The sequence below is a fragment of the Salvelinus namaycush genome, unplaced genomic scaffold, assembly GCF_016432855.1.
Source record: "Salvelinus namaycush isolate Seneca unplaced genomic scaffold, SaNama_1.0 Scaffold573, whole genome shotgun sequence".
In the NCBI taxonomy this organism is placed as follows: domain Eukaryota; kingdom Metazoa; phylum Chordata; class Actinopteri; order Salmoniformes; family Salmonidae; genus Salvelinus; species Salvelinus namaycush.
The window spans coordinates 138,238-153,099 of NW_024061279.1; the positions used below are offsets into that span (position 1 = coordinate 138,238).

The 14,862-nt window shown below is 46.1% G+C and overlaps 1 protein-coding gene across 1 annotated transcript in view; it reads left to right on the plus strand.

Moving 5' to 3' along the window:
- The window catches only part of LOC120041897 (glutamate receptor-interacting protein 2-like), an 86,244-nt gene extending 71,974 nt beyond the window's left edge, over positions 1-14,270 (plus strand). Inside the window, exons 10-12 of the mRNA XM_038986759.1 lie at positions 3,886-4,026; positions 12,654-12,815; positions 14,077-14,270. Coding sequence (XP_038842687.1) covers positions 3,886-4,026; positions 12,654-12,815; positions 14,077-14,270 — 497 coding nt within the window. The remainder of the gene's footprint in view (positions 1-3,885; positions 4,027-12,653; positions 12,816-14,076) is intronic.
- The last annotated feature ends 592 nt before the right edge of the window (positions 14,271-14,862 follow it).

A 14,862-nucleotide genomic window follows, 5' to 3' on the forward strand; every position in this document is an offset into this window, starting at 1 on the left:
TAAAAAGAGAAGCAGGGAGGGAGAGAGAGAGAGAAGCAGCGAGGGAGAGATAAAAGAGAAGCAGGGAGGGAGAGATAAAAAGAGAAGCATGGAGGGAGAGAGAGAGAAAGAGAAGCAGGGAGGGAGAGATAAAAAGAGAAGCAGGGAGGGAGAGAGAGAAAGAGAAGCAGGGAGGGAGAGAAAGAGAAGCAGGGAGGGAGAGATAAAAAGAGAAGCAGGGAGGGAGAGAGAGAGAGAGAGAGAGAAGCAGCGAGGTAGAGATAAAAGAGAAGCAGGGAGGGAGAGATAAAAAGAGAAGCATGGAGGGAGAGAGAGAGAGAAAGAGAAGCAGGGAGGGAGAGATAAAAAGAGAAGCAGGGAGGGAGAGAGAGAAAGAGAAGCAGGGAGGGAGAGATAAAAAGAGAAGCATGGAGGGAGAGAGAGAGAGAAGCAGCGAGGGAGAGATAAAAGAGAAGCAGGGAGGGAGAGATAAAAAGAGAAGCATGGAGGGAGAGAGAGAGAGAAAGAGAAGCAGGGAAGGAGAGATAAAAAGAGAAGCAGAGAGGGAGAGATAAAAAGAGAAGCAGGGAGGGAGAGAGCGAGATAAGCAGGGAGGGATAGATAAAAGAGAAGCAGGGAGAGAGAGAGAGAGAAAGAGAGAGAAAGAGAAGCAGGGAGGGAGAGATAAAAAGAGAAGCAGGGAGGGAGTGAGAGAGAGAAGTAGGGAGGGAGAGATAAAAAGAGAAACATGGAGGGAGAGAGAGAGAAAGAGAAGCAGGGAGGGAGAGATAAAAAGAGAAGCCGGGAGGCAGAGATAAAAAGAGAAGCAGGAAGGGAGAGATAAAAAGAGAAGCAGGGAGGGAGAGAGAGAGAGGCAGAGAGGGAGAGATAAAAAGAGAAGCAGGGAGGGAGAGATAAAAAGAGAAGCAGGGCGGGAGAGAGAGAAAGAGAAGCAGGGAGGGAGGGAGAGAGAGAGAAGCAGGGAGGGAGAGAGAGAGAGAAGCAGGGAGGGAGAAATTAAAAGAGAAACATGGAGGGAGAGATAAAAAGAGAAGCAGGGAGGGAGAGAGAGAAGCAGGGAGGGAGGGAGAGAGAGAGAAGCAGGGAGGGAGAGATTAAAAGAGAAGCAGGGAGGGAGAGAGAGAGAAGCAGGGAGGGAGAGATAAAAAGAGAAGCATGGAGGGAGAGAGAGAGAGAAGCAGGGAGGGAGAGAGAGAAAGAAAAGCAGGGAGGGAGAGAGAGAGAGAAGCAGGGAGGGAGAGAGAGAAAGAAAAGCAGGGAGGGAGAGAGAGAAAGAGAAGCAGGGAGGGAGAGATAAAAAGAGAAGCAGGGAGGGAGAGAGAGAAAGAGAAGCAGGGATGGAGTGAGAGAGCGGGAGACGCAGGGAGGGAGAGAGAGAGGGGGAGAAGAAGGGAGGGAGAGAGAGAGGGGGAGAAGCAGGGAGGGAGAGAGAGAGGGGGAGAAGCAGGGAGGGAGAGAGAGAGGGGGAGAAGCAGGGAGGGAGAGAGAGAGGGGGAGAAGCAGGGAGGGAGAGAGAGAGGGGGAGAAGCAGGGAGGGAGAGAGAGGGAGAGGAGGATGTGTGGATTAAATTGTCCTCCTTTACTCCTTCTTTTTGCAGAGTAGAGCAGAGTTCAGTAGAGTAGAGCAGAGTAGAGTTCAGTATAGTAGAGCAGAGTAGAGTACAGTAGAGCAGAGTACAGTAGAGTAGAGCAGAGTAGAGCAGAGTACTGTAGAGCAGAGTAGAGTACAGTAGAGCAGAGTAGAGTGCAGTATAGTAGAGCAGAGTACAGTAGAGCAGAGCAGAGTACAGTAGAGCACAGTAGAGCAGAGTGCAGTAGAGTACAGTACAGTAGAGCAGAGTACAGTAGAGCAGCGTGCAGTAGAGGACAGTACAGTAGAGCAGAGTAGAGTGCAGTATAGTAGAGCAGAGTCCAGTAGAGCAGAGCAGAGTACAGTAGAGCAGAGCAGAGTACAGTAGAGCACAGTAGAGCAGAGTGCAGTAGAGTACAGTACAGTAGAGCAGAGTGCAGTAGAGTACAATAGAGCAGAGTAGAGTACAGTAGAGCAGAGTAGAGTACAGTAGAGCAGAGCAGAGTACAGTAGAGTACAGTACAGTAGAGCAGAGTACAGTAGAGCAGCGTGCAGTAGAGTACAGTACAGTAGAGCAGAGTACAGTAGAGCAGCGTGCAGTAGAGTACAGTACAGTAGAGCAGAGTAGAGTGCAGTATAGTAGAGCAGAGTCCAGTAGAGCAGAGCAGAGTACAGTAGAGCAGAGCAGAGTACAGTAGAGCACAGTAGAGCAGAGTGCAGTAGAGTACAGTACAGTAGAGCAGAGTGCAGTAGAGCAGAGTAGAGTACAGTAGAGCAGAGCAGAGTACAGTAGAGCACAGTAGAGCAGAGCAGAGTACAGTAGAGCACAGTAGAGCAGAGTGCAGTAGAGTACAGTACAGTAGAGCAGAGTGCAGTAGAGCAGAGTAGAGTACAGTAGAGCAGAGCAGAGCAGAGTACAGTAGAGCAGAGTACAGTAGAGCAGAGTACAGTACAGTAGAGCAGAGTGCAGTAGAGCAGAGTAGAGCAGAGTAGAGTACAGTAGAGCAGAGCAGAGCAGAGTAGAGTAGAGCAGAGTACAGTACAGTAGAGCAGAGTGCAGTAGAGTAGGGTAGAATACAGTAGAGTAGAGCAGAGCAGAGTAGAGTAGAGCAGAGTACAGTAGAGCAGAGTACAGTACAGTAGAGCAGAGTGCAGTAGAGCAGAGTAGAGCAGAGTACAGTAGAGCAGAGTACAGTACAGTAGAGCAGAGTGCAGTAGAGCAGAGTAGAGCAGAGTACAGTAGAGCAGAGTACAGTACAGTAGAGCAGAGTGCAGTAGAGTAGGGTAGAATACAGTAGAGTAGAGCAGAGCAGAGTAGAGTAGAGCAGAGTACAGTAGAGCAGAGTACAGTACAGTAGAGCAGAGTGCAGTAGAGCAGAGTAGAGTGCAGTAGAGTAGAGCAGAGCAGAGTAGAGTAGAGCAGAGCAGAGTACAGTAGAGCAGAGCAGAGTGCAGTAGAGCAGAGTACAGTAGAGCAGAGCAGAGTAGAGCAGAGTACAGTAGAGCAGAGCAGAGTACAGTAGAGCAGAGCAGAGTACAGTAGAGCAGAGCAGAGTACAGTAGAGCAGAGTTCAGTAGAGTACAGTACAGTAGAGTAGAGTACAGTACAGTAGAGTGCAGTAGAGTGCAGTACAGTAGAGTGCAGTACAGTAGAGCAGAGTACTGTAGAGCAGAGTACAGTAGAGCAGAGCAGAGTACAGTAGAGCAGAGCAGAGTACAGTAGAGCAGAGCAGAGTAGAGTACAGTAGATTAGAGTACAGTAGAGTAGAGCATTGCAGAGTACAGTAGAGTAGAGTACAGTACAGTAGAGCAGAGCAGAGTACAGTAGAGCAGAGTAATGTAGAGTAGAGCAGAGTACAGCAGAGCAGAGTACAGTAGAGTAGAGCATTGCAGAGTACAGTCTAGCACAGCAGAGTAGAGCAGAGCAGAGTACAGTAGTGCAGAGCAGGGATGCCTGGCCCCTTGGGCCGGGCCCCAGAACCATGCTACACATTGGCTGCAGGGCCAGAATCTGAGTCAGAGTGGCTACATCCCACAATATTTTCATTAGCTGTAAACTATGTCACCCACTTGGCTGAAAACACTCCAGTCCAGTCGGGTTGGTGCTAGATCGAACCGGGTGACAGTACGGAAAGAAAATAGTTGTCACTGTGATTCTGTGTTTCAGTAGAAGTCCAGATGATGGAGCACCCCCTTCTCGTGTGACCCCTGTGTGGACTAGTGTCTAGGCTTTAGCTCAACAGGTTAACACACAGGTCCTTGTGACCTGCGCTCGAATCCAGGCGTTTTACACTTGTCTCTGTTCTGTGTTTCAGTGAAAGTTCAAAAGAGTGACCACCCCCACTCGTGGGACCCCTGTGTGAACTACTGTCCCCCCCAGCAACCCTCCTCCTACTGTAAGACCAACACCTGGACCACCTCATCCAACCCTTCCAGCACACAGGAATACTGTAAGTGTACGTGTCACTTCTGCTTCCTGTCTCCCCAGAAAACAACAAACTGCTTCTGGGAAAGTTCCCAGAAATTCTTCTTAGAACACAAAAAAAACTGTCCAATCGTGGCGATGATTATAAAATGTTGGTATAAAACATTTGCCTGCTGTTGTGGGAACGTCCCTAGAACACATTTAATTTGTGTCGTTTAAAGGTTCCCAGAATGTTTCATTAGGTTGTGCGAACAGTCTGATGAGAACATTGTGGGAACATCACAAAAAATGTATTTGCCCAAAACACAAAAACCCGGTCCAGTTGTGCAGATGATTCTACAGTGTTTATTTTAGGGTGCTAAAACAACTTTCACCTGAGGTTACAAGAACGTTCCCAGAACACTTTTTTTTTTTAAAGGTTCCCAGAAGGTTTATTTGGGTTGTGGGAAGGTTTATTTGGGTTGTGGGAACGTTGTGGGGATGTGACAACAGATAGGTTCCCAAAACACACAACAACCGGTCCAGTTGTGCTGATGATTCAGATAATGTTTGTATCCGGCTGAACAAAACATTTCTTTAATGTTACAAGAGTGTTGATTGAACAGTCTTACTGAGTTCTTTACAACTAGAACCCCGCCTGGCCTTTCAGCCTATCAGTACCCGCTAGAGAACGTCGCCGGGCGTCGCCTTTAGCAAACGCATCAGATGCATATCGACCCGCAAGGTGCTGCAAACAGGAGCACCAACCCTTTGATAAATAATACATACACTATTGTAAAGGATTCGTTGCATGAAGAAATATTTGTAGAAATATATAAATTAAAAAACAATAATATTTATTTGTTTAGATAAAGTGAAAGATATGTTTTGTATAATTCTACAAAGTCCTAGAAACTAGGCCTGTAGTCTGCTTTAGTTTCCATGACGATAAAAACATTACAGTCCATTTGATCCACTCTATTTATAGATTTGATTAGTAATATAATTAGAGTAATTAAGTCCAGTTACAGCATCTGTTTGACAAAATAGAAACTAAAAATAATAATATAACCAGATGAAATGATTTAATATATTCCTAAACAAAAGCATAAATAATTATAAAGGAAGAAATGCATAAATAAATATAAGTGGAAATATATTCATGACAAGATATTCAAACAGTAATTTGTTGATGCACCCAACACTGTATTTTGCCCATATACCCCGTGCCTGTACTCGTGAATGAATGTCATCTTGTCTTTATGCTTTGGGGTTCACAGTCGGCATACAGCTTCGGAGCTTTGTGTGAACAAGTCCCACTAACACATCGATTGGCTTTGGGGTTCACAGTCAGCATACAGCTTCGGGGCTTTGTGTGAACAAGCCCCACTAACACATTGATTGGCTTTGGGGTTCACAGTCAGCATACAGCTTCGGGGCTTTGTGTGAACAAGCCCCACTAACACATCGATTGGCTTTGGGGTTCACAGTCGGCATACAGCTTCGGAGCTTTGTGTGAACAAGCCCCACTAACACATCGATTGCACTGCACACCGTTTTCATGGGCCTTGTTTCATGTGCTCCTGCTGCCTGGTGGCGCATCATCTCTGCTGAAGAGATTTGCGTGGTCTGGTCCACAGGGGGGGGGGGGGGGGGGGGGGGGGGGGGGAGTCCATACCGTACCTATCAGACAAATACAACATCCATGCTCTTTCCGCTGTATGGCCCCCCGCGGACATAAAATGCTTTCATCCCATTGACATAGTGTCACGTTCCGTTTCCTTTTCTGTGCTAATGAGCAAACGGGAACAATCTCTGATGTGCTGCAACATTTGAATGTCACATGAACTCGTGGTGGTGGTTGGGATCATGGTCTCAGTTGTTCTGCTTTTTCTGCGGCGAGGCTCGGGCATCAGAGGCTCAGGCATCAGAGGCTCAGGCATCAGAGGCTCAGGCATCAGAGGCGAGGCTCAGGCATCAGAGGCTCCAAGTCAACATCAGAATCATATGAAGACTCTTCATCAGTAACAGCGACTCCTAATCATTTAAATTCTGCAGCTTTTGCAATGCTGTCAGTGCTTCCGTTCGCTTGGTCGGGCTTTGCCATTGAACTACACACAGTGTATGTTGTACTCAGTGTCTGATTTGACTCTCTGAGGGGAAATGATATACCATTTCCAGCCTTTCATAATAAAATAATTAGACCGCCCACAACGTCCACAATTCTTCCTCATCATTACACTATTGTTCTAAATTCAATCATCCTCTTCAACGTCATCATGGCTCCCGAGCGGCACAGCGGTCTAAGGCACTGCATCTCAGTGCTACAGGCGTCACTACAGACCCTGGTTCTATCCCGGACTGTTTCACAACCGGCCGTGATCAGGAGTCCCACAGGGCGTTGCACACTTTGCCTAGTGTCGTCCAGGTTTGGCCGGGGTAGGCCGTCATTGTAAAATAAGAATTTGATCTTAACTGACTAGCCTGGTTAAAAACTTCTTTTTTTTAAATCGGATTAATCATTCAGTTCATTGACGTCACATGCACCATTATCAGCTTCTATCTGGTTTCCATGCACCATTATCAGCTTCTATCTGGTTTCCATGCACCATTATCAGCTTCTATCTGGTTTCCATGCATCATTATCAGCTTCTATCTGGTTTCCATGCATCATTATCACCTTGTATCTGGTTTCCATGCACCATTATCACATTCTATCTGGTTTCCATGCACCATTATCAGCTTCTATCTGGTTTCCATGCACCATTATCAGCTTCTATCTGGTTTCCATGCATCATTATCACCTTCTATCTGGTTTCCATGCACCATTATCACATTCTATCTGGTTTCCATGCACCATTATCACCTTCTGTCTGGTTTCCATGCACCATTATCAGCTTCTATCTGGTTTCCATGCACCATTATCACCTTCTATCTGGTTTCCATGCACCATTATCACATTTTGTCTGGTTTCCATGCACCATTATCACCTTCTGTCTGGTTTCCATGCACCATTATCACCTTCTATCTGGTTTCCATGCACCATTATCAGCTTCTGTCTGGTTTCCATGCACCATTATCCCCTTCTATCTGGTTTCCATGCACCATTATCCCCTTCTATCTGGTTTACATGCACCATTATCACATTTTGTCTGGTTTCCATGCACCATTATCACCTTCTATCTGGTTTCCATGCACCATTATCACCTTCTATCTGGTTTACATGCACCATTATCACATTTTGTCTGGTTTCCATGCACCATTATCACCTTCTATCTGGTTTCCATGCACCATTATCACCTTCTGTCTGGTTTCCATGCACCATTATCACCTTCTATCTGGTTTCCATGCACCATTATCACCTTCTATCTGGTTTCCATGCACCATTATCACCTTCTGTCTGGTTTCCATGCACCATTATCACCTTCTATCTGGTTTCCATGCACCATTATCACCTTCTATCTGGTTTCCATGCACCATTATCACCTTCTGTCTGGTTTCCATGCACCATTATCACCTTCTATCTGGTTTCCATGCACCATTATCACCTTCTGTCTGGTTTCCATGCACCATTATCACCTTATATCTGGTTTCCATGCACCATTATCACCTTCTGTCTGGTTTCCATGCACCATTATCACCTTCTATCTGGTTTCCATGCACCATTACTAGCTTCTGTCTGGTTTCCATGCACCATTATCACCTTCTATCTGGTTTCCATGCACCATTATCACCTTCTATCTGGTTTCCATGCACCATTATCATCTTCTATCTGGTTTCCATGCACCATTAACAGCTTCTGTCTGGTTTCCATGCACCATTATCACCTTCTATCTGGTTTCCATGCACCATTATCACCTTCTATCTGGTTTCCATGCACCATTATCACCTTCTATCTGGTTTCCATGCAACATTATCACCTTCTATCTGGTTTCCATGCACCATTATCACCTTCTGTCTGGTTTCCATGCACCATTATCACCTTATATCTGGTTTCCATGCACCATTATCACATTATATCTGGTTTCCATGCACCATTATCACCTTCTGTCTGGTTTCCATGCACCATTATCACCTTCTATCTGGTTTCCATGCACCATTATCACCTTCTATCTGGTTTCCATGCACCAGTATCACCTTCTATCTGGTTTCCATGCACCAGTATCACCTTCTATCTGGTTTCCATGCACCATTATCACCTTCTATCTGGTTTCCATGCACCATTATCACCTTCTATCTGGTTTCCATGCACCATTATCACCTTCTATCTGGTTTCCATGCACCATTATCACCTTCTATCTGGTTTCCATGCACCATTATCACCTTCTATCTGGTTCCCATGCACCATTATCACCTTCTATCTGGTTTCCATGCACCATTATCACCTTCTATCTGGTTTCCATGCACCATTATCACCTTCTGTCTGGTTTCCATGCACCATTATCACCTTCTGTCTGGTTTCCATGCACCACTATCACCTTCTGTCTGGTTTCCATGCACCATTATCACCTTCTGTCTGGTTTCCATGCACCATTATCAGCTTCTGTCTGGTTTCCATGCACCATTATCACCTTATGTCTGGTTTCCCTGCACCATTATCACCTTCTGTCTCGTTTCCATGCACCACTATCACCTTTTATCTGGTTTCCATGCACCATTATCACCTTCTATCTGGTTTCCATGCACCATTATCACCTTCTATCTGGTTTCCATGCACCATTATCACCTTCTATCTGCTTTCTATCACCCATTATCACCGTCTATCTGGTTTCCATCTCCCGTTATCAGCTTCTATCTGGTTTCCATCGCCCATTATTACCTTCTATCTGGTTTCTATCACCCATTATCACCTTCTATCTGGTTTCCATCTCCCGTTATCAGCTTCTATCTGGTTTCCATGCACCATTACCACCTTCTATCTGGTTTCCATCTCCCGTTATCAGCTTCTATCTGGTTTCCATCGCCCATTATTACCTTCTATCTGGTTTCTATTGCCCATTATCACCTTCTATCTGGTTTCTATGCACCACTATCACCTTCTATTTGGTTTCCATGCACCACTATCACCTTCTATCTGGTTTCTATGCACCATTATCACCTTCTATCTGGTTTCTATCACCCATTCATCCATTGACGACAGAATAGCATATTTTAATTTTAATTTTATTACGTTACTCGTTTTTGTAGCCAGAGTAATACTGCTGCCGAGTGGTCATGTGCTGAATTCATGGACAGCGCGGATATTCTTGGAAAAAGTTAAATGTGGAAATGGAGCTTGCACCTCTTGAGCACATTGTCCTACAGAACATTGTCTTGGAGCCTGGCTGGATATCAACATCCTACAGCACATTGTCTTGGAGCCTGGCTGGGTACCAACGTCCTACAGCACATTGTCTTGGAGCCTGGCTGGGTACCATCATCCTGCAGCACATTGTCTTGGAGCCTGGCTGGGTACCAACATTCTGCAGCACATTGTCTTGGAGCCTGGCTGGGTACCATCATCCTGCAGCACATTGTCTTGGAGCCTGGCTGGGTACCAACATTCTGCAGCACATTGTCTTGGAGCCTGGCTGGGTACCAACGTCCTACAGCACATTGTCTTGGAGCCTGGCTGGGTACCAACGTCCTACAGCACATTGTCTTGGAGCCTGGCTGGGTCTCAACGTCCTACAGCACATTGTCTTGGAGCCTGGCTGGGTACCAACGTCCTACAGCACATTGTCTTGGAGCCTGGCTGCGTACCAACATTCTGCAGCACATTGTCTTGGAGCCTGGCTGGGTACCAACATTCTGCAGCACATTGTCTTGGAGCCTGGCTGGGTACCAACATTCTGCAGCACATTGTCTTGGAGCCTGGCTGGGTACCAACATTCTGCAGCACATTGTCTTGGAGCCTGGCTGGATACCAATGTCCCACAGAACATTGTCTTGGCGGGTTAAGTTTAGGAAAAGTCATTGAATGAGCAGGATATAGGTTTTATTTTGGCTGTTTTTTTTCTTTTTCTAAATCAAACGTCAGTGTCCTTTGGCCTTTGGCAGTTCTAGGGTTAAAGATTCCCAGAACATTTAATTATGTTGTGGGAACAGTGTGGGTACATTGCAAGAGATACATTCCCAAAACACAAAATATGCTCAGTTTGGATGACATTCATACAATGTTTAAGTTAGGTTGTACAGGACATTCCTATAATGTTGTAAGAATGTTGACATAATGGCTGGTCTAAGTTCTTTAAAGGTTCCCAGAACGTTTTATTAAGTTATGGGAGTTGTTGCAAGAATATTCTTGTGATAATTTACATAGGTTGCACAGGACATTTCCGCAACGTTGCACAACGTTCCCCGGTTTCCAAATGAGTACGTTTGTATGACATTCATAGCAGATTTGTTTTAGGTTTAACATAATATTCCATTGATGTTCACAGGAATATACATTTTACCTTGTCTTGGATGTCCTCAGAACATTTCAAGAACATGAATAAAATGTTATATTTAAGTTTGACCTAATATTACCACAACATTCTCAGCATGCAAATTTGTCGGCCCTTAAAGCAGATTGGACATTACGTTTCTATCCAGTTTTAACGGTATTTCTCATAAGACATTTTGAACAACATTTAATCATACAAACACAACCACATTTTTTTTTTTTACAATTTGTATGTTGATAATTTGCACACGTGGGGTTTGAACCTGCAATGTCTGGTTCCCAAGTCACGTCTTTTCTCCTCTGAACCAGCAGAGAAGCACGCTTATGTCTTATTTTTCAGTATATAGCCATAGCAGTATGGTCAATCAGGAATTCTGTGCTTCCTTTTTAGCCTTAACACCACTGGACGGTTTGTTTTGGGAACATACATTTAGTGATGTCGCCACAATGTTCCCACCAAACTGTTCCCACAACCTAATGAAACATTCTGGGAACCTTTAGTTCCCACAACCTAAAGAAACATTCTGGGAACCTTTAAACTGTTCCCACAACCTAATGAAACATTCTGGGAACCTTTAAACTGTTCCCACAACCTAATGAAACATTCTGGGAACCTTTAAACTGTTCCCACAACCTAATGAAACATTCTGGGAACCTTTAAACTGTTCCCACAACCTAATGAAACATTCTGGGAACCTTTAAACTGTTCCCACAACCCAATGAAACATTCTGGGAACCTTTAAACTGTTCCCACAACCTAATGAAACATTCTGGGAACCTTTAAACTGTTCCTACAACCTAATGAAACATTCTGGGAACCTATAAACTGTTCCCACAACCTAATGAAACATTCTGGGAACCTTTAAACTGTTCCCACAACCTAATGAAACATTCTGGGAACCTATAAACTGTTCCCACAACCTAATGAAACATTCTGGGAACCTTTAAACTGTTCCCACAACCTAATGAAACATTCTGGGAACCTTTAAACGACACAGACAAAATATGTTCTGGGAACGTTCTTGCAACATCAGGCGAATGGTTTATAGAAACAAATATTATACACTACATGGCCAAGAGTGTGTAGACAACCTTTCAAATGAGTGGGTTCGGCTATTTAAGGCCACACCCGTTGCTGACAGGTATATTAAATCGAGCAGACTGCCATGCAATCTCCACAGACAAACGTTGGCAGTAGAATGGCTCGTACTGAAGAGCTCAGTGACTTTCAACGTGGCACCGTCATAGGATGCCACCTTTCCAACAAGTCAGTTTGTCAAATTTCTGCCCTGCTAGAGCTGCCCCAGTCAACTATATGTTCTGTTATTGTGAAGTGGAAAAGTCTAGGAGCAACAACGGCTCAGCCGCGAAGTGGTAGGCCACACAAGATCACAGAACGGAACCGTCGACTACTGGAGCACGTAAAAATCATCTGTCCTCGGTTGCAACACTCACTCCAGAGTTCCAAACTGCCTCTGGAAGCAACGTCAGCACAATAACTGTTCATCGGGAGCTTTATGAAATGGGTTTTCATGGCCGAACAGCCGCACACAAGCCTAAGATCACCAAGCACAATGCCAAGCGTTTGCTGGAGTTGTGTAAAGCTCGCCGCCATTGGATCCTGGAGCAGTGGAAACATGTTCTCTGGAGTGATGAATCACACTTCACCATCTGGCTGTCCGACGGACGAATCTGGGTTTGGCGGATTCCAGGAGAACGAGACCTGAGTTTTGGTGGAGGAGGAATAAAGGTCTGGGGATGTTTTTCATGGTTCGGGCCCCTTAGTTCCAGTGAGGGGAAATCTTAACGCTCGGGCATACAATGATATTCAAGACGATTCTGTGCTTCCAACTTTGTGGCAACAGTTTGCGGAAGGCCCTTTCCTGTTTCAACATGACAATGCCCCAGTGCACAAAGCGAGGTATACACAGAAATGGTTTGTCGAGATTGTTGTGGAATAACTTGACTGGCCTGCACAGAGCCCTGACCTCAACCCAATCGAACACCTTTTGGGATGAATTGGAATCCCGACTGTGAGCCAGGCCTAATCGCCCAATATCAGTGCCTGACCTCACTAATGCTCTTGTGGCTGAATGGAAGCAAGTCCCCCGCAGCCCTCCCAGAAGAGTCTCTCTCTCTCTCTCCTCTCTCTCTCTCTCTCCTCTCTCTCTCTCTCTCGCCATAGTGACACTTCTCTCTCTCCTCTCTCTCTCTCTCCAGCACGAGTGACTTCTCTCTATCTCTCTCTACAGCCCTAGTGTCTACCACCTTCTCCCCTGGTTCCACCACCACCACATCAGGCCCTGGGTCGACCAGCCAGATCTCCAGTACCCTGCCCCGTACAGCTGTCCCCATGAGCCCACGCAACTCCCTGATGAAGAGACGACAGAGGAAAAAAGAGCATAAGAGCTCATGTATGTATGGCATGATAGCCCCTCTTAGTAGCCCCTCATAGTAGCCCCTCATAGTACCCCCTCTTAGTAGCCCCTCTTAGTAGGCCCCCATAATAGCCCCTCTTAGTAGCCCCTCATAGTAGCCCCTCTTAGTAGCCCCTCTTAGTAGGCCCCCATAATAGCCCCTCTTAGTAGCCCCTCATAGTAGCCCCTCTTAGTAGCCCCCATAATAGCCCCTCTTAGTAGCCCCTCTTAGTAGCCCCTCATAGTAGCCTCTCATAGTAGCCTCTCATAGTAGCCCCTCATAGTAGCCCCTCATAGTAGCACCTCTTAGTAGCCCCTCATAATAGCACCTCTTAGTAGCCCCTCATAGTAGCCCCACATAGTAGCCCCTCATAGTTGCCCCTCATAATAGCCCCTCTTAGTAGCCCCTCATAATAGCACCTCATAGTTGCCCCTCATAATAGCACCTCATAGTTGCCCCTCATAGTTGCCCCTCATAATAGCCCCTCTTAGTAGCCCCTCATAATAGCACCTCTTAGTAGCCCCTCATAATAGCACCTCTTAGTAGCCCCTCATAGTTGCCCCTCATAATAGCCCCTCTTAGTAGCCCCTCATAATAGCACCTCATAGTTGCCCCTCATAATAGCACCTCTTAGTAGCCCCTCATAGTAGCCCCTCATAATAGCACCTCATAGTTGCCCCTCATAATAGCACCTCTTAGTAGCCCCTCATAGTAGCCCCTCATAATAGCACCTCTTAGTAGTCCCTCATAATAGCACCTCTTAGTAGCCCCTCATAGTAGCCCCTCATAATAGCCCCCCATAATAACCCTCATAGTAGTACGTGGAGAGCTACCATCCTACATGCACCAACTCTAATCTACTTCACCTGATTCTCACCACGACATTGATTGTGGTAGCTTCATCTGTTACAACAATGTTGGAGCAAAACCCTGCATACCCATTCCCAAGAGTCGGGTTGGTATAGTTAATATACAGTCCTGTCTGTCTCTCTGTCTTTCTCTGTCTGTCTCTCTGTCTGTCTCTCTGTTTCTCTCTCTCTCTCTCTCTCTCTCTCTCTCTCTCTCTCTCTCTCTCTCTCTCTCTCTCTCTCTCTCTCTCTCTGTCTCTCTCTCTCTCTCTCTCTCTCTCTCTCTCTCTCTCTCTCTCTCTCTCTGTCTGTCTGTCTCTATATCTGTCTCTCTCTCTGTCTGTCTCTGTCGCTCTCTCTCTCTCTCTCTCTCTTTCTGTTTCTCTCTCTCTCTCCCCCTCCCCCCCAGCCGTGTCCCTGGCATCCAGTAGTGTAGGTCCTGGTGGCCAGATCGTCCACACAGAGAGCAGTGAGATCATCCTGAGAGGAGACCTCCTCAATGGCTTTGGGGTCCAGCTACAGGGGGGAATATTCGCTACAGAGACCCTTTCTGCTCCGCCTCTCATCCGCTTCATAGAGCCAGACAGCTCTGCCGAGAGGTGAGGTGTACATACAGACATGCCGAGAGGTGAGGTGTACATACAGACATGCTGAGAGGTGATGTTTACAGACAGACATGCCGAGAGGTGAGGTGTACATACAGACATGCCGAGAGGTGAGGTGTACATACAGACATGCCGAGAGGTGAGGTGTACATACAGACATGCTGAGAGGTGATGTTTACAGACAGACATGCCGAGAGGTGAGGTGTACATACAGACATGCCGAGAGGTGAGGTGTACATACAGACATGCCGAGAGGTGAGGTGTACAGACAGACATGCCGAGAGGTGAGGTGTACATACAGACATGCCGAGAGGTGAGGTGTACAAACAGACATGATGAGAGGTGAGGTGTACATACAGACATGCCGAGAGGTGAGGTGTACAAACAGACATGATGAGAGGTGAGGTGTACATACAGACATGCCGAGAGGTGAGGTGTACATACAGACATGCCGAGAGGTGAGGTGTACATACAGACATGCCGAGAGGTGAGGTGTACAAACAGACATGATGAGAGGTGAGGTGTACATACAGACATGCTGAGAGGTGATGTTTACAGACAGCTCTGCCGAGAGGTGAGGTGTACATACA